Source organism: Crotalus tigris, unplaced genomic scaffold (genome assembly GCF_016545835.1).
Source record: "Crotalus tigris isolate CLP2741 ecotype Arizona unplaced genomic scaffold, ASM1654583v1 scf7180000017625.6296891, whole genome shotgun sequence".
Lineage (NCBI taxonomy): Eukaryota > Metazoa > Chordata > Lepidosauria > Squamata > Viperidae > Crotalus > Crotalus tigris.
Window position 1 is genome coordinate 523,120 of NW_024096520.1, and position 24,482 is coordinate 547,601.

Consider the following 24,482-nt stretch of genomic DNA (forward strand, 5'->3'; position numbering starts at 1 on the left):
CAAAGGCAAAGGAAGCTGGGAGCCATGGGGGGAGGCTCAAAGAGCCACATGCGGCTCCGGAGCCGCAGGTTGCCGACCTGTGTCCTAGCTAGTTCTATCCTATATTCTGATGTGATGAGAGCCACCTTTTTTTTTTTTTGAATGTACAATTATTTCAATTGATCTTAGTTGCAAGGCTGTCTCTGGTGAAGTTTCAGAGGATTAGAATGGTAATGGTATCAGGCAAATGGTATCAACAATATTTTACAGATGTCTTCGAAAATTTATTTTGAGCTGAGAGATATGTGCCTTAGAATTTTTGTGGTTTGAACATCAGTGATCATTAGCCGTAATTATGCTCTTTATTTGATGGCATGATTTTCTCATCCTGTTACACACTGATTGGTTTGTTTATGAAATAAAGGAAACAAGCACCAAACTTTGGTGTTCTTTGTTCATTTAGACCAGGGGTGTCAAACTGCTGGCCCGTGGTCTGGACGCATCACGCAGAAGCCATGCCCACCCCATTGCTAGCAATGGCAAAACAGTCCCGATACATCGTGTGATGTCAAGTGACATCGCGAGTTTGACATGTCTGATTTAGACAATATATCAGTAGGATCTGTAGCTCTGATACAAGCTAAGCTAAGTGAAACGTGATCTGAGCTAAAAAAAATTGAGAACACCCAAAGGTAAATATTTTTTAACTGAATGATATGTGCATATAGTGGACATAAAGAGGCTTCTTGATATCTCTACAGAATACTGAAAAAAATCAAACTCATGTCAGGGATATGTCACTGACCATGATTGCTACTTGTATGTGTAGATGCTGAATGCACTGGGACCTGGTATTTTATGCAGAACATATAGTTTTTTTGTGCAGATTTCAGTGTTAGAATTAAATGCTGAAAAATGCTTAAAATCATTTCAATAAGTGTCTCATCGTGTTTATATTCAGTAGTAAGTAATATGAAAGCTGTGTATCTGTTACATAGCATGTAAACAATTCAAGAATCTGTTGTAATTTAGGTCTTAGCCACCTTAGATAAAGGAGAAAATTAGTCCTCTACACAACAAAAGTGCTATTGTGGTTCCCCATCCTGCACCTGAATTTGTTTCCAATTTCTTAAAAGAATTTTGCATTTGTCTTGTTACATTTAGTATTTGGTAAGTTATTAATTTTATGTTTTTGAATATTAGCTACCCTCTCTTGTTTTCCATCAGCTGCAAACTAAGATATTCCTCCGCCTCTTCAGGGAATGAATGAAAATGTTAAAGTGTGCTGGGCCAGCGTCCCACTTGATCCAGTTCAATGAGTTACAGAGAACTCATAATTTTCAAGCCAACTGTGGCTTCTAACATACACCAGCCATTCAACCAACGTAGAATAAACATACGGGATTTTTTTTGAAGGAAGTGGATTTCCATTTAGCAAATTTACAAAACGCTCCCATTGAAAAATGAAATGTCTGATTATTGTTAATTGGAATAAACAAAATATGTGCATCCTCTGAACAGAAAGGGAGAAATTCCCAGGCAGGCTGATCTAGTTACTACTATATAAGAGGGATTCATAAGTAGTTTTTCTTCTTAAGCAGTTTTTGTTCCGTTTTTCTAATCTGATAGAAATATACAGGTAGTCCTTGACTTACGACAACAATTGAGCACAACATTTCTGTTAAGTAAGACATTTGCCCCACTTTATGACCTTTCTTGCCATAGTTAAATGGATCACCAGAGTTGATAAGTTAGTAGCCCAGTTAAGTGAATCTGGCTTCCCCATTGATTTTGCTTGTCAAAAGGTTGCAAAAGGTGATCACATGACCTTAGAACAGCAAGTCATAAGTATGAGTTGCCAAGCAGCTGCATTTTGATCACATGATCATGGGGCTGCTACAAAGGTCGTAAGTGAAAAACGGTCATAACGTACGTTTTTCAGTGCGTTTATAACTTTGAACGGTCATTAAATGAACTGTTGTAAGTCGAGGATTACCAACATAGGAAAAGACGAGACAGAAAGCAAGTCTCTGGTTTCCATGCAGGGAACTTCGATCCTCTACCGCAGCGAGCAGTTCGCGCACCGTTTCTTTCCGTACAGCAATATGGCGCCCAAGGTACCGCCGCCGCGAGAACGGCGAACGGGGGTGGGGTGGCGCGGCGCGCTGAAGCCGCAAAGCTTCGTCTTCGCGACAGTTCGGCTGTCGTAAACCGGTGAATGGCTTCTGTGTAGCCAAAGGGGGAAGGAGGGAGCCGGCGAGCGTGCGCGGCGGCCGCTGCCCTTCCCGTTGAGGCTCTGAGAGATCATGGATCCCAACAGAATTATCCAGGCGCTCAAGGGCACCATCGACCCCAAGCTGCGCCTCGCGGCCGAGAATGAGCTCAACCAGGTAAGTCCGCGATGGGCTTGGGCCTCGGCCGGGGAAGGGACGCCCGAGGGTCTCTGACGAGGTCCGCCGCCCCCTTCCCGTCCGGCAGCCTCGTTCCCTTCCGACGGAGCGCCTGTCATTGCTTCTTGCAGAAGCCTCGAAGGAGAAAGGCCGCATTATTCCCGAACTACAGCCGTACGTTACACTCAGGTTGTTGTGTGAATCCAGCCCGCGAGGTTAGTTTAGGGTTCCGTGTTTCAGGCACATCCAGAACGTACACATGTTCTTGTCACTTTGAGGCTAGGCAGCGTTGTGCAAAGTGCACAAAAGAACTAAGAATCACTAAGTTGAAGAAATAAAGGCACCAGATGAGAAAAAGAGAAAATATGCATAGCTAAATCTGATTCACCCCCACTTTCTCCATGCCTCTTACGTTGCCTTTTGTTCTTTAAACTTTTTATGTTTCACATTTTCGGGATTTTATCTGCTTCATCTATCCCAGCTTTCTTTCTTTTTTCCTTCCTTAAGTTCAATCAGGGTTCATCTCTTTTCTATAACTGCCTCATATGATATTAGTCATGCATTCCTGTATTCATTTCTCATTTATTCAGTGCTCATCTACGTATGATTTACTCATTTTGCCAGATACATTTCTTCCTGTTCCCACTGTATTTCCATTATATTCAGGGTTTTTTCTCCTGATTACCCAACTCTCATTTCTGTATAAGAAAATGGATAGAGACAAACTGTTTTGTTTTGTTTTAACATTCCTCACGGCAGATTACATAGTAATCTTTCTGCTACTATTTAAATGTCCTAACATTTCTCAAACCATTCCCAGTTCTGTTAAGCATTCTACCAAGGTACACAATTGCATGTGTTTACTCTAGCTTATTGCTGTTTATGTTGCAGTCATTCATTTTCTGTTTTCTCAAACCTTTGTCTTTTAACTACTGATACATAGCTCCATATTGCAGCATACAATCTGTGATATGCTGTAAGTCATTCATGTTCTTAGCGAACATTTTGATATGGTCTGTTTACAAAACTATACAGGTATCTCTTACATCTTGATCTATCATCTTCATCATCATCATTCTAGCCCAGAGGTTCTCAACCTTGGCAACTTTAAGACTTGTGGACTTCAACTCTGGGAGTTGAAGTCCACAAGTCTTAAAGTTGCCAAGGTTGAGAACCCCTGTTCTAGCCATTCTCTATCCAAGGCAGGATGAAGGCCTCTTCCACATATTTCCCACCAGTAATGTCTTGAGCTTTCCTTTGCTAGTTGGGCCCACAATACTTGCTGATGTCGTCACCCTCTTCTTTTAGGTCTCTTTTGTGAATGGAATCCATTCTATGACTGTCTTAGTCCAACTGCCATCACTTTTTCTTGCTATGTGACCAGCCCATTTCCATTTCAATTCTTTTACTCTTTCGATGGCATCATATATATTTTCATTTGTCTCTAATCCATCTGCGCGTCTTTCTGTCTTGTCTTGTGATGCCCAGCATGTATCTTTCCATGGCTCTTTGCATCACTCGTAGCTTTTTATTGTGAGGTTTGGGTCCATGTTTCACTGGCATATGTTAGAACCACTATCTTGATCTATAAAAACATTAAACAACCAAGGGGTTGTTTATCTTTATCTCTGCTTAGAGCTAAACCATCCACTAATCATTTCATTTATTTTCAGGAATTGTTTTATTTTCATGATACATTGCCGTTATTACATTCAACAATCTTCATGTCCATATTCATGCAAAACATTCCATAATTCGAACCTATTTACCTTATCATCATTATTCCCCTCATATTTATATATATGACCTGCTAAAAAACCAAAAGCTTAGCCTGATATAAAGCCAAACTGTATTTCTCAAATTTTTTTCATTGATATTTCTTGGGGACTTTCAATCAGAATTTTGCAAAGTTATTTCCAGGCATACTTAACAAACTAATTATGTGGTAGTTTTGCATTTACTCTTGTTACCTTTGTCTTTGCACTGTATAAGGGAACTGTAACATCATCCTTTCTGTTGTCAGATATAGCTACCTCATATGCACATCAAATATCACATAGCTACTTCATAACTGAGCACACTCATAGTTTAATATTTCACCTGTTAAATTTCTCCAGCCTTACAATGGTTCAACTTTGTCATAGTGTTTACAACTTCCTTATTTTTTTTCTGGGACACAAATATTTTTAGTTCTAGACTCTGACACAGGGGTCCCAATCCCTAGGCCACAGATTGTCACTGGTCCATGGCCTACCAGGAACTGGTCCACGCAAGTGAGCAAAGCCACATCCATGCATGCACTAGATCCAGGCAGCCTATGACACCATATTCCCTGGACTGTGGAAAAACTGCCCTCTACGGAACCAATTCTTGGTGCCCAAAAGATCAGGGGCCGTTGCTTTGATACGTTTGTATAATTTCCAGCCAGTTCTGAAGTATAACATCTATCACTTATTTATAGGTTCCTCATTTCATATGTAGTCACAACAACCTGAGGACAGCAATTCATACAGTTCATAAAACAATATAAAATTTAGATTTTTATATTAAACCTGCACCTTGTTTCTCCCACTTTTCCTGTCTAAAATTACTCCTTACTGTTCTTGAATTTTTAGATACTGAAGCTTCTCAGTTTTGTACCTTTTGATATTGATAAAAGGTTTTTGCCTGCCAAAGTTTATTTTTTTGTTTCAAATGTTACCTATTTTAAAGAGTGAACGTAATTTAGATGAATGGCAAAAAGGTATTAATAAATTTGTTTGGGCAGGGAAAAAACCAAGGGTGAAACTTAAAATAATGCAAGATTTTCGTGAGAGAGGCGGACTCAAGGTACCAAATATGAAATTGTATTATGATGCTGTAGTATTAACATTGATTAGCGATTGGGTGAATTTAACAAATATAGAAATACTTCATTTGGAAGGTTGGGACTTACTTTTTGGATGGCATGCCTATTTAATATTTAATAAAAAAGTGGATTGGGTTTTTAAGTCTCATATTATAAGAATTTCTTTGCTTAGAGTGTGGAGGAAGTATTATAAATGTGATTTTAAAATACCATTATGGGCTATACCTCGGCATGCCATAGAAGGCATAAGGAAAGGGGTTAATATGGATATGGTCTCTTATGCACAGTTACTTAGATGGGATGGCCAAGACTGGCAGTTAAAATCTTTGGAAGAATTAACACATGAAAATCTAATTTATTCATGGTTCCAATATAGACAAATAGCGGATAGATGGAAGATGGATTGTAAAATGGGTTGGCTCAGAGAAGATGAAATTCTTCTAAAACAAGTAAGAGATCAAAGGCCAACTCATATAAAGAGAGTTTATGGGGTTTTAGTGGAATTGGATTCAGAATCTGAATTAGTTAAAGATTGTATGATTAAATGGGCACAGAATATTGGTGAATCGATTTCAATGGATATTTGGGAACTTATTTGGATAAGAAATGTTAAATTCACACAAGCGCAAAATTTAAGAGAGAATTTTTATAAGATGTTTTATAGATGGCACCTTGATCCAAAGAAAATGTCCATTATGTACCCTAATTTACAGCCGAAATGCTGGAGATGTGGACACTTGGATGCTACTTATTATCATATCTGGTGGACGTGTAAACATATAAAAGCTTTTTGGATTAAGATATGGTGGAATATTCAAAGAATTTTTAGAAAGAGGGTAAAATTTACTCCGCAACTATTTTTATTAGGTATTGTTATTGATTGTGATGCTAAGGAGGTTATATTGATGTTAAATTTGATTACAGCCGCTAGGCTGTTAATAGGACAATATTGGAAGAAGGAATCCTTGCCTACTTTACAAGAGTGGTTTTATAAAGTTTCGTATTTGGCAGAAATGGCAAAGATTTCGGCTTTTTTAAAGGAGCAATCTCAAGAGAAATTTTTTGCGGTATGGGAAAAATGGATAAATTTTATACAACATAATTTGGATATGGAAAAATATTATTTAGCTTTTCTATAACTTGTAATGATTGTTTTTTTTTTCTTTTCTTTCTTCTTTTTTCTATTTTTTTTATGCTTTATGTATTATTATTCATATACTTTTTTATATATGTTCTATTTTCCGTCTACCTTTTTCTTTTTTTCTTTTTCTCTCTCTTTTCCTTTTTTCCTCTTTTTCTTTTTTTTTCTTTTTTTTTAGTATATATTATTTACTTTAAAGCTTATGTTATGTATATTATTATTATATATATTATGATCATGATTTTTATTATTATTATTAATTATCTTATAAATTGTAAACGTTATTTTTAAAATTTGTTAAATAATCCTATATTCAGTTCTGGGAAGTCGGGGGGGGAGGGTGGGGTGGTTGGGGGGGGTGGATGTTTATCTGTAAAATTTTTGAAAAAATTCAATTAAAAAAAAAAAGGTTTTTGGTTTTCTTTTTTCGTTCTGGTTGCGCTTTGAAAACAGGACTGCATTTATCCTCAAATGTATGTGGTCCTGAATATTTAATGCTGTAGAAGCATTAAATTAATATAAAGGTGTGATAGATATCTGCATGGACTGAAATGTGTCCTTAGTATGTTACAGCTTCAATTAGTTTTATCAATTAAATAATAAAATGTATTGTTTTAGACCCAAACCCACTTTTTCTTAAGTTTGGCCTCTTATTAAAATTGTAGTAACATCTTTTCCATATGTAGTTACAGATATCTTATTATGTGGCATATAAACCCAGGGAGTAATATCTATACTTTTACTCTGACCTTATCTCAGATCAAAATATCAGGCCTTGGTTGATTCTTGAATGATTCCAGGGCTGTAGATTAGACTAGAATTTGTTTTAACCCTAAAAAAAGATAGTGGCCAATCACTTTTCTATTGTTGTCATAAAAATTGCAGGGACACTGACATGTTCATGAAGTCAGCAGGAGTCAAGGTTGACTCAAAGAAGACTTTAGTTTGTAGTCTGGGGTGCTGTCCAGGAGAACCTAGTGCTGATGCATTGGCACTTTTTAAAGGTTTCCATTATGTATAATTTCATTTTGCAGAATAACTGTCATGATGGCAACCTGAAGAATTGAGCTGAACATTTCCAAGAAATGCCAGTCTCATTGTCTTCTGGGAAAAAGGGGCCTTGATTAGATAATATGATATTCTAAACACAATTTGTTAAGCACATTGCATCAAATGACATCCATCTAAAATTAGATTATAATAAGATAAGGTGAATGAGATAGTAAAATATCCTCTACAATAAAATTGGTCTTCAGTCCCATAGGAATAAATTAAAACTGAAACTGAAATATAAAACTTATATTTGATAATATATCGTTAGAAGTTCATTTTCCACTTAAAAATCACAACTTCTTATTGAATTTTAAGCTAAAATAACTTGGTTGACATAGTTAAATCATTTATAGATATAGAAACTTAGAGATAGTAAATAATGTATTCCATTAATGCTATAAATTATATATCAAATTAACATATGAATGCTAACATTTAAAATTTGGATGTTATACTATTCTATGTATAAGATCAGTGATGGGATTCAGCCAGTTCACACCACTTTGGCAGAACTGGTAGCTAATTTTTTTGTTGCCTGGGCCCAGAATGGACTTCTGGAAGCAGCATCCACACAGTGGACTGGTTGTTCACATATTTGAATCCCACGGTATAGGATTGTAGTGCAGGAGTGTTTCCAATTAGAATTAAATTCTTTGTCACATGATAGTATTTCTTCCCCATATATCACTACCTCTACCTGATTTATTTGTGCCATCTATTTGTTGCATTCTTTCAAAAGTATATAATAATAAAATAGAAACTAAAGAAGAAAAAATAGAATAAAAGTGGATAATCTATTCTGTGAGAGACCTAGTAACATTTGAATTTGCTACTGATTGGAAGGCAGAAGACCCCCTAAAACACAGGAGATTTTAATATTCCACAGTTCTGCATTTTAGTATACTACATTTGTTTTCATTTAGAAAAAGTTAGCTTAGTTTGTACTTGCAAAAATCACTTATGGACTGGTTTTTGCAATGTTAGAAAATATATTTTACTGAACGGTGGCAATCCAGAATTTCTGTTGGATGTTTTTGAGCCAAGATCATCTTCAGTGGCTTAGGATCTGAATACATAAAGTCAGCATAGATTTTCATGTTAACCCTTACATATACATAATTACATGCTGTCTAAAGTAAATAAGTGAAGACACACAAACTTTAAATCCATAGCAGTTTTAAGTTTATGACTCCCTCTGCCCCTCTCTATGGTTATATGCATTTCAAAAGTGGCCTCTTGTGACCATTAAAGCAAAACTTTCAAAGGGGGACTTTGCAAAATGCATTTGGCTCAATGTAATTGATTGTAGAAAGCACATCTGGTGGACCAGCCAACAAAGTGAAACAGCTGTGCATTCAACTCCGAGACATCTGTGTCCAACAAAAGATCTGATGAACCATTCCTAACCCCATCCTTCAAATGAGAAAAAAATTGGACTGGAAATGGGGGAATCAGAGTGGGAATTAATTAAGAGTGGGAATTATGGTAGTTTGCTTCCTAGTAGCCTCTCTCTTTTGCTTCTTCCTTTATTAATGAACCAGCACACCAGCCATGTGCCTCACCCATTAAACCATTTTGCTGCTGAATTTCAGTGGCACTATCTTGGGATGTGTGAGGGCTACATGTAGAGTTGGGGTGTTGATTCCTGTTGTATAAGGTGAATGTTTTGATATTAGGAGAGTTGTGGTTATTAACAGATTGGCTATTAAATTCCTGGCCTGCTTTGGAGACCTTCACAGCAAAAGATAGCAGAATTGCTTCTTAATCTTAAAACCAAACAGTCTTTGTTGAGTCTAACTCAATTATTTTTCAATAGGAGAGTGATGCTTATTTCTCTGTTAATAACTGAAGTACCTAAGAGTGCTTAGTACTGCTATCCATACTTTGCTGATTAACCTTTTATATCCTTTTCAGTCCTACAAGATAATAAACTTTGCTCCCAGTCTGCTACAAATCATTGTTTCTGATCAAGTGGAATTTCCAGTCAGGCAAGCAGGTAGGTGAAGTTCTGCAGCTTGCCTCCTATTTATCATCTTTAGAACTGAGTAAACAAATTGAAACTATATTTTTTTAAAAAAATGATTTATTTATTTAATTCAATCTATGCTGCCTGACTTCAAATGACTTCAGGCAGTTTTCAATGTACCAAACAAAATAAAAATAATATAAATAAGAAACCACAAACTAGAAAAGCGGAGGGAAAAAAGAACAAGATGGGGAACCCTGTAGAAACCCCAGAATATCCTACCAACATCTAACATCCAGCAGAGGGGGCTGAAACCACCCTAGTCCAGGGCCTGGGAAAACAACTAGGTCTTTATGGTCCTTTGGAAGGCCAATATCATGGGAGCCATCTTGATCTCAAGGGGTACCTCAGTCCAGTGCAACAAAGAAAGCCTATTTTAGGGAAATAAATTTTCTGAAAATGCAAATGCCATTCTTGGTTATTGCTATTGATAGATCTATACTTTATGTATCGGGTTATCTCTTTCTAAACGGCATCTACATTTTGGGGATTTCACTACCAGGATTTTAGTTCTTAGTTTCTTGTATGCCCACTGGTCTTGAATTGTTATTCTCCTTACAGATTGCCCTAACTCTTGTTTAAAACGAGATTTATCAACAGCCCTTTCTATACACTTCTCTCTCCCTCTCCTTCTTTCTGTCTCTTTCTCTCCTCTCTTTTCCCTCATTTTTTAAATACAGCTGCTATTTACTTGAAGAACATGGTGACACAGTACTGGCCAGACCGGGAGCCCCCTCCCGGAGAGGTGATATTTCCATTCAATATTCATGAAAATGATCGTCAGCAGATTCGGGATAATATTGTAGAAGGAATTATTCGTTCTCCAGACTTAGTGAGGTATGTCAAAGTTCAGGCTGGGACATGCCCCAGAAAGTCCTGAATTTTATACCAAGGAAAGCAGATGCTTCTTCTTAGAATAAATTGAGCAGATTTAAATAACTTGAATAGATGTTTATTCAGCATAGTGTTGCTTTGAGAAATAGTATTTTGAAAGGATCTCATATTATAAAAGCATATAGTGAGTCAAATCAATCACTTCTGAAATCCTTCTTATGTGGAAACGTATTCCAGAACTTTTTCTAAATAAGATGATCATAGCAATTTCTGTAGAAATCTGCTGGGATAGAAAAAGGATAAAGTATAATTATAGCTCTTAAAATATGCCTCATGCCTTTTATGACCTCAGGGCAAAATTGTTTTCCAGATAAAACTAGAAGAGTAGAAATTTAAAATACCTTATTGCACAAAATACTGCAAACAATTCAGCAGGAAATACCTCAAGACTTTAACTTATTCTGCATGCTAGAGAATTACTGGAATTAAAATGGGGAGGAACATTGGCTCTCGTAGTTAGGATGCTGGGTTGGAGGTTAGCAAACCCACATTTGAGACCCGAATGCTGCTGTGGGCCAGGGTGAGCTCCCATCCTTTGCTCCAGCTCCTGCGGGGACATGAAAGGAGATCCCAGCTGAGTGTCCCCAGGCAACAGTGATATCACCAGCTAATCCTTTCAACCTGGAAGTGCTTCCAACACAAGTGCGATGCAATCAAAGTTGGGGGATATCAAATTGAGTAAATAAATGCAATCCCCATGAGAGGGCAATGATTACTGTACATAGTGTGGCTTATACCCAATATAGAATGTGGAACTGGATTCTTATTTGGTTGTTTTAGTTGGCTAGCAGCCCCTAAGGTCTAGTTAAAGATCTTCACTTTTTTCTGGTATAGAATCATGCAAGCCAGAAGCGGTGAATGCTCCAACACTGGAAGTTTTTAAGAAGAGACTGGACAATCATTTGTCTGAAATGGTGGGGTTGGACTAGATGACCTCCAAGGTCCTTTCCAACATTATTATTATTATTATGGGTCATCGCACAGTCAGCCAGATGTTCAGACTGGATTTGGCATTTTGTCTACCTATCAAGTTCATCATCATCATCATCATTATTATTATTATTATTATTTCTATGCCCCCTCTTATTGGTAGGGAATTAAGAGAAAGTTGTAATCATAGAATTTCAGAATCATATATCCAACACATATCATAAAATCAAGAATTGGAAATAACTAAGAGGTCATCTATTCCAACCCCATGTACCCTGCAGGGTTTATTATACCATCCCTGATAGATAATTATCCAGCCAATATATGAAACCTTCAGTTTCAAGCATAGAATATCCCAGATTTGGAAAAGTTTATCTGTTTTTGGATTGTCTAAATGAGAAAATTGTCTGAAAGCTGGCAAACCTTACTGTCATTATTTCCAAGGCCATCTATAGATGTACATTTTGACTTTTGTGTCTGCTGAATATTAATTTGAATATATTGTTTGTTATTTAATAAGTGGGACCAGAGAGAAGAAAGGAGTGATCCTTTCTGGACAATTACATCCCATGTTGAACTTTCTTATTTTTGGGGCCCCCAACTCCTGGGCTGCGGCTCACTACCGGCCCATGGCCCATTTGGAACTGGGCCGTGAAAGCGATGAGCGAATGCGGGCATGCATACAGTTCCACTTGCACAAGCAGCAGGTGAACGTGCACATGTGCACAGCTCCATTTGCACAAGTGCTGGGTGTGCGTGCCTGCCGCTCATGCAAATGGAGCTGTGCCATGCTTGCCTGCCACCCATGTAGAACAATCCCCTCTCTTCCCCCCCCCCCCATTGGTCCACAAAGCCGGAAAGGTTGGGCACCGCTGCTTTAAAAAATGTTTTGATATTTCTTTTTTTTAGAAGAATTTGTTGATAGCTATTATTAGATTTTTAAAATGCATGCGTTGTTTTGGTATTTGTAATTCAGGAGTTGATGAAGCAGTTTTTTTTTATCAGACCTTCTTTCTGTTTTTTCCTTCACTTTATCCTTTACCAATCTTTTTTTCCCCAGAGCCCAGCTGACAATGTGCCTTCGTGCTATTATTAAGCATGACTTCCCAGGTCACTGGACAGCAGTGGTAGACAAGATTGGGTTTTACTTGCAGTCGTCGAATAGCGGAAGCTGGCTTGGAAGTCTCCTGTGCCTGTACCAATTGGTAAAAACCTATGAGTAAGTGGATCTTCCTCAAGGAGTAAGTGTCTATCCTAGCAGCCACAGAAGGTGACCAAATCTAGAAATAATCTCCTAGTTCATGAGTGCATCTTCCTAGTTTCTTGCAAAACTAGCTTTCTTATTCTGTAAAGATACACAGATGGAGACTGGAGGGTGCTGTTCATACAGAGGAAAGCATTTAAGTTAGGAAAAATTCCTCACACAAAGTAAAATAAGGTATGAATGAGAATCTAATTCTTGGAAACACAAACTTTCCCCTTTCTATCTACAATGGCTTTTCTCCAGGTAAATTTGGGAAAGTTTGATCACCCAAATAATGAGAGATCAAGTGAAATGGGTGATTCAGTTGTAAGATTCTGTATCGTACCTGCAATTTCATACCATTTTATTTACTATGAGGCTATGTTCCAGAACGCCACTGATCTGGGGTGCTAAAATTGGTTAAAAGTAACTCTAGTGTGCTGCACTAGGAAAATTAAAATAGCTTCTCCATTCTGCTTTATTTGGATTTATAATATTGTCCTGCAGAGATGAGAGAAGGATTACAACATGTACCAGTTTCATCTTTTGTAAATCAAAATGAAGCAAAATGCAACAAGAGTAAACTTTACTCCTGAATTGTGTTTGGCTCTGATTCCTTCCATAGATATAAGAAAGCTGAGGAACGAGATCCTCTCATTGCTGCAATGCAAATATTCTTGCCTCGAATTCAGCAGCAGATGATCCAGCTTCTTCCTGACAACTCCCATTATTCTGTGCTCCTTCAGAAACAGATCTTAAAAATTTTCTATGCACTTGTTCAGGTATGAACCTGTATACTAAAAGCAGCAACAGGATGAAAAATTCCAAAAGCAACAACCCCTTTTTAGAGTTGTGACCCAAAAATGCATATTTGGAAGTATGCATTCATTGATTTCAAGACAGCTACTTTCAATTTTTGAAAGTATTGAATTTTTAAGCATACAGCATTTGATTAAACAATTTAGTAATGAGACTGTTATCTTATTTACTTACTTATTAGATTTTTTATCATGCCTTAAATAATTCAGGGCAGTGAACATACCTAGTACTCCTTCCTCTTCCTCTTTTACTCTACAACAAAACCCTGTGAGGTGGGTTGGTCTGAGAGAGAGCGACTGGCTAAAAGTCACCCAGCTGGCTTTCATGCTAAGGCAGGATTAAAACTCAGTCTCCTGATTTCCAGGCCAGGACCTTCACCATTACACCAAATTGGCTCTCTTACAAACGTCTTATAAACATTTCTTTGCTGTTTACATTGAATTTTGTCCCATTTGCCTAAGCATTTTTCTGTTTTTCCATCAGAAGGAAAGGATGCTCTCTTGAGTGATATTTGCTAGCAGAGTCTAAGGGAAAGATTTTCTTGCTATAACCTGCGGAACTTCCTTTGTGTTTTTGGATTAATACCTTTTTTTAGTTTGGATTTGTGCACCCAAGAAAATACGTAGGAAATATACAAGTATACATTTACAGTTTGCTTTGGAACAGAATGGGAAGAATGGGAATATGTGACAGAGATTCCATATTGCTATTTTTAGTGAAGTTGAGGTTTTGTGCAAATCAGAGACAGCAGATTTCATACAACTGTTATAGAAATTGTTCACGGGCTTCCTGGAAATAGGCTTGTTTTATTATTAATACATATATTAATATATATACTCCCCCATTGCATACACATGACTTGGGGCAGCTAACAGTTAAACAAATAATAAAATAGTAAGCAAAACTACAGGTGGTCCTAGACTTATGACCACAATTGAGCCCAAAATTTCTGTTGCTAAGCAACACATTTGTTGAGTGAATTTCACCCCATTTTAACAATCTTCCTTGAACATTTGTTAAGTGAATTACTGAATTTAGGAACATGGTTGTTAAGTGAATCTGGCTTCCCCATTGGCTTTGTTTGTCAGAAGGACACTGGAACCATTATAAGAATAAGTCAGTTGTCAAGCATCTGAATTTTGACAAAGGAAGTTCTGCAGGTTATAGCAAGAAAATCTTTTGACCACATGACATTGGGAAGGGGTAGGCAACCTTAGCTCTTTTATGACTCGTGGACTTCAACTCCCAGAATTCCTGAGCCAGCCATGCTTTCTCAAGAATTCTGGGTGTGGAAGTCCATGAGTCATAAAAGAGCCACAGTTGCCTACCCCTAACTATGGGGATGCTGCAGTGATCATACTTGTGAAAAACCTTTTTTCAGTGCCGTTGTAACTTCAATAGTTCCATGTGCTGTTTCCAGTCTTGAATGTTGTCTTCATGACGACATATTTTCATGTTATTTTTGGACTGAAGTTTTACTTTGTGGAGATTATTGCAACTTCAGTTTCTATTGTCTAAAATGGTACAACAAAAGCTGCCTTAGAAAGGACTCAGTAAATAGATAAAAATGCCAGATCCAGTCTAAACATCTGACTGCAACGAATCACAATTTATTAGATGAAGGTACGTTTTTCGTCCCTCAGTTCGCAAACACTCATTTTAAACTTGCATTTTAAATGTTTTCTCAATATTACGGGTGTTGTGCCATTGGACATTCCATAAGAAAGGAGTTCCTGCTCTAATTTTGCTCTGACTGAGAGCAAAAGAATGTCCTGGGGTGGAGGGTCTCATCCACAAGAGCAATGTTGTTTTTTTTCCCTTGTTGATGATTACTGTGCAACTATTAGCTCACTGCCATTACAAAAAGAAAATCCCCAACTTTTCAGCACAGAAAAAAAATTGAGGTGACAACTGGCTGCTACCAATGGCTAGTTAGTGGGCTATTATAGTACATAGGCTTCAAAGACAACCAAGAAATAGTCCATGGTCATTGGAGGTTAAAAGAAAGTATTGCAGCTTCCTGTTAATACATTGTCTAAATCAGTGGTAGTCAACAGCTGGCTCAGGAATTCTGGGAGTTGAAGTCCACGAGTAATAAAAGAGCCAAGGTTGACTACCCCGGTCTAAATTGTCTGTACATTTTCTGATATACAGTCCCTGTGTAATGATATTGATATTCTCTTTTTCCTTCTTTTTTAACCTCAGTATGCTTTGCCACTTCAACTGGTGAATAACCAAACCATGACTCAGTGGATGGAGATTTTCCGGACTGTCATTGACAGAAGTGTGCCTCCTGTAAGGTTTACATTATTGGACAACTTTAATATCCTTTAGTGCATTGGCAAAAAGGGAAGTTTAGGTTGAGGAACATTCTTATTCAACTATGTGGAGGGCTTGTTCTGCTTTTGCCGTGTTCTTGCGCTTTAAAAGAAGGTGTAAGGAGGAAGTGGAGCCATTGCTCAAACTCCCTTGCTTTTTGCTCAGCAAGGATATCATGTATGAAAATCAAAGCAGTTCGAAATCTAGTTATGTTAAATTGTGGTCCTGACTAAGATTATTAAACACTGCAGTGCCTGGATCATGCAAGTCTACTTTTCTCTTTGGCTATGCTTTCTCTGGTTCCCATGCTGGGAGCAGGTGCCTGCTGCTGGTAGATGGGAATATAGTTGTTACCTATATGAGAGCATATATTATTGGTTGAACATAGGAGTGGGCAACCCATAAACCTTTTATGACTCTGTCTCCAGATTGTGCTGCTGAAATATGGCAACAAACTGGCTAATTGTTTGGGCAAGTTTTGGAGTGGGCTTGAAGGATTGAAAGTGGGTATGTGAGCAGCTGGCCTACCATTCCTATTTAAACACTCAAAAACCAAACCCCTCCATTTCAACTGCATGCCTTCTGGTAGTATCACTGTAGCACAGGATGGCTTCCTGCAGCTTTAAAAAAAGTTCTTGCTACTCACCCCTGACATACTGAGTTTAAAACATGTGGATCACTTTATATGAATGGCATGCTCCTTGAGAACATGCTAAGATAAGATCCTGTTGTCAGTAGGCCATTGTCAGCACAACAATTTGAAGGTCTCTTTCTAACAGCTGTGGTCGCGCAGTGGTTAGAATTCAGCATTGCAGGCTAATTCTGCATCCCATTGCCAGGAATTCAGTCCTGACCCTCTCAAGGTTGACTCAGCTTTCCATCCTTCTGAGGTCAGTAAAATGAGAGCCCACATTGTTGGGGGCAATATGCTGACTGTGTAAACTGCTTAGAGAGTGCTGTAAAGTACTGTGAAGCGGTGTATACGTCTAAATGCTATTGCTAAATTGTGTCTAGAAGCTACAAAGGCTGTACATTCTTCTTATCATGCTCCATTAATGTTAACTGCTCACTCATGGCTGTTGATGACTGATAGCTCTTTCCTTTGGTTAGGAAACCCTGCAGGTTGATGAAGATGATCGGCCAGAGTTGGTGTGGTGGAAATGTAAGAAGTGGGCTCTGCGGATTGTTGCTCGTCTTTTTGAAAGGTTATTATGCTAATAACAAAGAATGACATTTCTAAATTCTGTTTTGGCACGTTTATAATGTTTCCAAATCGTAAATGTTTAAAAACAAAATTGCCCCAGGTTCAAGTATCAGCAAATCTTCAAAAAATTGCTCTTATCAGCCCAAAAAATGTGGCAATTTTTTGGGGAATTTTTACATTCCTTTTGCCATAAAGATTGCTTTTAATTCCGTGAGTGGAAATTAATAGGATGCTTAATGATAATGAGGTATATTTTAGTATCTTTGTATAAAGTAACGTATTTTATCTTCTTTTGCGTTTAAATTTTTAAAGGTACGGTAGTCCTGGAAATGTAACAAAAGAATATTTTGAATTTTCTGAATTCTTCTTGAAAACCTATGCTGTGGGAATCCAGCAGGTAAAGGCTTGTCTTATTTAGTGAAATAACATGACAACTTGGGAGCAAGCATTTTAACTTACCCTTTTGTAGCATATACTGACATTTATTGTTATGTAAAAGAGTGGTGATTACATCACTTGGATAAGCCTTGGATAAGAGGTATGGGAGATGATTGATCACATCCTGTAAAACTTTTTATAAGCTGTTATGGATAATGAAGTGGCTTGTGTTCTCTTAGCTAAAACAACCTAAATTTTAGTATTTCGAACCCATTAAAGCCCCTAATTTTACCTACATTTTGCTTAATCAGAAAGTTCTATTGAGGGAAGCATTGTTTGTAGCTCTCATCTCTGAGTTATCGTTTAGTTGGCTGTTTGGAGGATTGGATTTGGCCCACAGTTTCCAGCTGATGATCCTAATAGATAGGCTGGATATTATTACAGGAATCTTCTTTAAAGGATTTCATTTTCATCATTTTCATTCAGGAAATTGTTAATGGATCAATACCATCCTTAGGAGTCTAGGAAAGTCCAGGGTACATTTTCTATGGAAATGTGATTGCTATCTTTACTTTTTTTTAGTCAGATCTTTCTCCATATCAATCTATTAGCTAAAATTAAAACATCATCTAGGTGTGACAAATATATTAGCTTTTATCCTTGGCTTAAAATGATTGTGCAGATTCTTTTTCCAGTACTTCAAACTTGATGGGTCATTGTTGAATTGTACATAATTATGTCACAGTGCTTTCAACTTTCCTTTAGGTACTCCTAAAAATCTTGGATCAGTACAGGCAGAAAGACTATGTAACTCCACGTGTCCTTCAACAAACATTAAACTATCTGAACCAGGGAGTCCATCACTGTATAACCTGGAAGCAGATGAAACCCCATATTCAGGTCAGTATAAGAGTAGTAATTTGTACCTGTGGGTAAACTCTGAAAACGTGAGTTAGAACTTTTATTATAGTTTTGAAATAGTGGTAACAATTGTGTAAGTTATAACTGTAATGGCAGCACAGGCACAGGAGCAACCATAGCATGTTGCCCCCAACAATCTGGGTCCTCATTTTACCGACCTCGGAAGGATGGAAGTCTGAGACAACCTTGAGTCGGTCAGGATCGAACTCCTGGAAGTAGGCAGAGTTAGCCTGCAATACTGCATTCTAACCACTGCCTCACCTGGCTTGGATAATCAGTTAATTACACAGTTGTTTCCTTTGCCTGAATTTCTATCTTTCACAGTACCTATATAAGATCAATTTCCAGAAATAGTCATGTTTAATCTACAAGATATTGCCTCAAATGTAAGACTACCAAGGTAATCTTTTATTTTGCCATTTACCCCCCACGTCATTATGTAAAAGGTGTGCAAATTCCCACAAATAGTACAAATTGTGCTAGAACTATTATTGTAGTTTCAGTTACAATGTGCAAAGGTGGACAGTCAATTTGGCTTTAGTATTCCACATTAGTTTCTAAATGGGTAGAGAATAGAGCATCCTTGTCTGGAGGATCTTTTGTAGAAGGAAAGATGGAGTGGGATGTAATCTCCCCAGCATTAAAAACTCCTCCATCCAGTGTAAAGATTCATCTGAAGTCCTAAAGTACTAATTTCTGAATCCTGAGATTTTATCAAGTGGAATTATAGAGCATAAGAAAAGGAAAAGAAGCAGTTGCATTAAGGAGATGCAGAGAGATGCTCCACAGTATGTTTTGTGCAGCTCCAGAGTGCTGCATGGCCTTACTATGTTCACTTTTATGTTGTCTCTTTCCTAAAATCCTTTACAGATGATATTTCTCTGCATACATAATTTTAAAAGTGTTCTTTTGAGGGAACTGTTATATTTGGGTTGACAAAAGTCTCAATTTACGTCTGCAAAATGGGAATAAATGATGAATTGGGGCTTTACAATATGATATTAAAAGCATAAAAGGTCTTTTGGGGCTTATTGTGTATGATGGAATCCCTATTCTATTTTTTTTATTAGCAGTGGAAATTGATACGTCTTAAAGTAGCTTGTTTCTTCTTCCTCTCTGTTAAGAGTTCTCCAGTAAGAATGATAATCCTTAGATTTCTTTCTGATGGGCAGGAGATTCTATTGCATCCCATTCAATATATTGTCTTTTTTTTCTCAAGGACCCTATCATGTATATGGCCCAAATTGAAGGCTCCATAACATGCACTTAGTTTCCTCATAAGTAAAACACAAAAAGTTTGATGCCGCTCACCTCTTAGACCTTTGGTTTGGGCCTAACTCTTTTGGGAATGAAAAACTAACCATGATCAAACTGAATGAACAAGTAGCCTTTAATTATATCTCAGCTGGGGAGAAAATAATTGATGCCAGAGTTAGTTTAGCCATAGCAAGAGCACTTAGACTCATATACCACTTTATAGTGTTTTACAGCCCTCTCTAAGCAGTTTGCAGAGTCAGCATTTTGCCCCCAGCAATCTGTCCTCGTTTTACTGACTTCACAAGAATGGAAGGCTGAGTCAACTTTGAGCTCATCAGTTTGGTCTAGTGCAGGGGTTCTCAACCTTGGCAACTTTAAGTTCAATTCCCAGAATTCCTCAGCCAGCAAAGCTGGCTGAGGAATTCTGGGAGTTGAAGTCCACAAGTCTTAAAGTTGCCAAGGTTGAGAACCCCTGGTCTAGTGGTTAAGGCACCAGACTAAAAAAGCAGGAGAGTCCCATCTTAATCATGAAAGCCAGCTGAGGTGACTTTGGGCCAGTCACTCTCTTTCAGCCCAATCCATATCAAAGGATTGTGTGTGTGGGGGGGGGAAATAGGAGGTGAAAGGTATGTTGGATATGTCGCTGCCTTGAGTTATTTGTAAAAATTATAAAGCTGGAATACAAACAAACAAAATGTGGGCAATACTTAAGCAAAGCCACTCTGAACCGGGGAATATATTCCTGGCTTTAAGAGGATCTCCACTGCTTGTCACATGATACATTGTATATTGCGGCTTTATGAACAATTTTTTTTTAAGGTGAACAACTGTGTGATTATTAACTCTTAAGATACAGTAAACGAGCATCAGTGTTGTAGTGGCTAAGATTGTTGTTGTTAATTGCGAAGTCGTGTCCGACCCATCGCGACCCCATGGACAATGTTTCTCCAGGTCTTCCTGTCCTCTACCATCTTCTGGAGTCCATTTAAGTTCACCCCTATTGCTTCAGTGACTCCATCCAGCCATCTCATTCTCTGTCGTCCCCTTCTTCTATTGCCCTCAATCTTCCCCAGCATTAGGCCCTTCTCCAGTGAGTCCTTCCTTCTCATTAGGTGGCCAAAGTATTTGAGTTTCAACTTCAGGATCTGGCCTTCTAAAGAGCAGTTGGGGTTGATCTCTTCTAGGACTGACCGGTTTGAACGCCTTGCAGTCCAGGGGACTCGCAGGAGTCTTCTCCAGCACCATAGTTCAAAGGCCTCAATTCTTTTGCGCTCAGCCTTTCTTATGGTCCAACTTTCACAGCCATACATTACAGCTGGGAAAACCATGAGTGGCTAAGATGCTGGGCTAGAAATCGGGAGATCATGATTATCTTCCCTTAAGCATGGAAGCTAGGTGACTTTGGGTCACTAGCTGTCTCTTAGCTCAACTCACCTCATAGAGTTCTAGCTGTGGGGAAAATAGAATAGATCAAAAATAAATAGAATAATAACTCCGAATGTACATTAATCAGCATACATTAAAATGAAATTTTGTTGCATACAACTCTCAAATATACACTACATAAATATGACAAAAATAAATAAATACAGAATTATGCATATACCCACATATATTATATGACACAGAGAAACAACAGTCTTGTTTGGATTATGTATACGTGTGCTTGGTGAGAAAAACAAATCATGTGAGTTTACCAGACGGATGGCATAAGGAACAAAGCTATTACAGAATAGGGTAGTCCTGCTAGAAATACTTTGAAACCTCCTCCCAGAGGGGAGCAACAGAAACAGACCGTAAAGTGGGTATGTGGGATCTCTAACAATGCTTGGAGCTCTAAGCACATAGCACTTATAAGCAGCATCCTGAATACCAGGAAGCGGGCTTCCTATGATCTTCTTGGCTGTCCTTACCAATCTCCGTATGGAGGTTGGATAGCAAACATATTCCATTACATTTGATCTCCTCTTTGCTTTCCTTATTAGACTTTGTGTGAAGACATCATCTTTTCTCTGATGTGTTATAAAGATGAAGATGAAGAACTCTGGCAGGAGGACCCATATGAATACATCCGCATGAAATTTGGTAATTTTTATTTGTCAGTTGTCACTGGTATCTGCCCCTGGAAAACTCCTGGTGATGATACATATTGTTGTGCGTTTAGGTCAGAGGTAGGCAACCTTGGCTCTTTTATGACTCGTGGACTTCAACTCTGCTGGCTCAGGAATTCTGGGAATTGAAGTCCACGAGTCATAAAAGAGCCAAGGTTGCCTACCCCTGGTTTAGGTCAACCAACACTTGGTGCTTTTTGTTTGCGCAAGATCGGAGAGCATGTACTGCAAAGTACCTGTATATTTGACTGCTTACCCACCCCATTCCTAACCCTTATGTTTTCCCTAACCCTTATGAACTATGATTGTAGAGAAAACTGTATAAGAAGTGGAGACTGAAGTTGGCAGAAGCAAAATGATGCAGTAAAAAGATAAGACATTGATTGTGAGCAGTTCATCCCCAATAATGATTATTATAATGATAAAAATGTTTCAGTTGAAGATAATGCCATGGACATGTGATGAAAAATGAAAAAGTGAAGTATTTGGTTGATGTATAGAAAAATGGCTTTGGCAGTGTGGCCAGTGCTGGTCAGGATTTAGACTTCTTTTATGAAGTTCAAGATAATCTACTAAAAGCTTTAAGAGAATCACACTTTATTGGGGTTAATTGATTCCAACGTATCTTATTTGACATCAGATTTCTTCAACAAGAGTTCAGTGTAGTTTTTACCTTTTCTGTTAATAACATACTGTTTGCATATGGCTATTTTCTCACTACATTCCAATGTTGAATATAAAAATGTAGGTGTTCATCACTATATTAAGAATTAATTTATTGAGTGTGAGAGTAGAAGAAAGTCTTATTCTTCAAGGATGGAAAGACCAATGAAGGAGAACATTTGTAGTTCAGAGTTGAAATGAGGGGCCTTTGGTGCTCTCTGAGCTTGCTTGTTTTCTTGCAAACGTTTCATTACCCTAACTAGGTAACATCATCAGTGCTAGTAAGGAGTGCTGTTTGCAGTCAGTTTATATTCCGGTGTCTTGCCTGTCTGTGTGGATGGTGACAGTCTTAGGGATTTTTTGGTTGGGCTGTTTACTTTCTTGATTGGGGTATTGCTTACTTGATTGTTGGTCTGAAGTTGACCTTGGAGTTAATTTATGCTGATCTGAGTGCTGATTACTGGTGGAGAGGTGCTGGAGTCCTTTTCTCTTTTGGGCTGGTTGATTGTCTCTTTTGCATAGTTCTATAGATGTTGTCAGTGTCTATGTGTCTATTGATAGCTGGTTTGTCAGAGTGCCAGACCAATCCCAGATTTACCATTTTATAGCATTGAGAGATATATATATTTCTGTTTATGAATTGGCTGTTTATTGAAGCTGGGGAAAAACTGATCAGTATTTATTCCATTCATTTAAAGATAGGCCTAAAAATGTAACGGAGGCTTTTGGTCTTTTAAAACTCTTTTGATTTTGTGTTTTTTGTTCTTTATGTTTCTTTTGTTGATTTTTCTTTTTATCCCCTTTACTTTCTTTTTTTTATATACTAAAGCAAAAAGAGCATCCAGAAAAACCAGATACTAGCTTGTCCATGTTCTGTCTCATTTAGAATGATTTGTTAAATTGTCAGTGGTTGTGTAATAACATCCTTTTTAAAATTTTTCAAGATGCGTTTGAGGATTATGCATCCCCTACAATAGCAGCACAGATTCTTCTGTACACTGCAGCGAAAAAACGAAAAGAGGTATGTCTCATAAATTTGGCTTTTTAAATGGTCAAATAGCTGGGAAAATATATGGAGCATTTTGCACACTCACAGAAAACAGTGGTGTTTCTTCTCCACTCCAATATTGAGATATTAATATATTTCCCCTGACTTCTGCTAAGGTTTCTTGACTGTCTTGTTTAAATGTAAAAAAAACATTTCTAAGACAATTGATGGTTTATTTGACACCAAGGCAATTCTAGAAGTAATAATTTTTTTTATGGAAAAAGTACCTGGCTTTCAGAATTGCAGGCTGTAAATTCAAATGTATGTTGTACAATGTGTTTTACTGAAATAATCATCTACAGTAGTTTAAACTGATCTTAATGTTGCTGACTTTCCTAATGAACTGGCTTGAAGTTTCATTTCTTTACTTCTTTGTGTATGTGCTCTTTGTTTAGGTGCTACCAAAAATGATGGCATTTTGTTATCAGATTCTCACTGAGCCCAACATTGACCCTAGAAAGAAAGATGGGGCATTACATGTAATTGGATCACTAGCAGATATTTTGCTGAAGGTAAAAGTAAAACAATGATGTTACATGAAATGCATTTGGTCTTATCTCTAGAGATTTGACACCTGGGATTCGTGATACTTCTAGAAACCTTACAAAAGAGCCCAGCTGCACAAGGGTGTCCTTGATTAAAAAGTTTTCAGAAGTGATTCTGTAGCAGGCTGGGCAAGAACTGAGCCTCTTCATTAACATCCAGGACTTAACCAAAAAAAAAAAAAAAAAAGGCTCTAGTGATGCTTTGTAGCCTCTGTAAAAATTGCAGGTTGAGTTTGTCCACTGGTTGAACAATGCATTCTGCTCCCTGCTACAAGATGTTTTTCTTATTGTTTGAGTTCATTTCTGCCAGAGGAATCAGTGCTGGTAGTGAATGTCCATGTCTGTAACTTCATTTTAAAGTGGTTCTTACATGCTTAGTTCATAATCTGCATGGCATGTGCTGAAACTATGCAACTTTTGAAATCTCCTCAAGCTAATTCTCATGTTAGGAATTCAGCTTTGGGTTATGCTGTGATTGTATACCCTTGTAGAATTGTCGATAATTGGTTGCGGCAAAGTCACAATCCTTTACAAGTACTCGTTCCCTGTAGGATTCTATCCGTCTATTCCCGGGGTAGGCAACCTTGGCTCTTTTATGACTCGTGGACTTCAACTCCCAGAATTCCTGAGCCAGCCATGCTGGCTCAGGAATTCTGGGAGTTGAAGTCCATGAGTCATAAACGAGCCAAGGTTGCCTACCCCTGGTTTATTCA

At 37.8% G+C, this 24,482-nt stretch overlaps 1 protein-coding gene across 2 annotated transcripts in view; it reads left to right on the forward strand.

The window, feature by feature from the left end:
- The first annotated feature begins 2,160 nt into the window (after positions 1–2,160).
- The window catches only part of IPO8 (importin 8), a 44,685-nt gene continuing 22,363 nt past the window's right edge, over positions 2,161–24,482 (forward strand). The window contains exons 1-12 of one of the 2 annotated variants that reach the window (XM_039333318.1): positions 2,161–2,369; positions 9,326–9,407; positions 10,118–10,274; positions 12,322–12,480; positions 13,130–13,286; positions 15,529–15,618; positions 16,753–16,847; positions 17,159–17,243; positions 17,990–18,124; positions 21,388–21,487; positions 23,121–23,197; positions 23,620–23,736. In XM_039333318.1, the coding sequence (XP_039189252.1) occupies positions 2,286–2,369; positions 9,326–9,407; positions 10,118–10,274; positions 12,322–12,480; positions 13,130–13,286; positions 15,529–15,618; positions 16,753–16,847; positions 17,159–17,243; positions 17,990–18,124; positions 21,388–21,487; positions 23,121–23,197; positions 23,620–23,736 (1,338 nt within the window). In that variant the 5' untranslated portion in view covers positions 2,161–2,285. The remainder of the gene's footprint in view (positions 2,370–9,325; positions 9,408–10,117; positions 10,275–12,321; positions 12,481–13,129; positions 13,287–15,528; positions 15,619–16,752; positions 16,848–17,158; positions 17,244–17,989; positions 18,125–21,387; positions 21,488–23,120; positions 23,198–23,619; positions 23,737–24,482) is intronic. The other variant, XM_039333320.1, reaches the window with a different exon arrangement.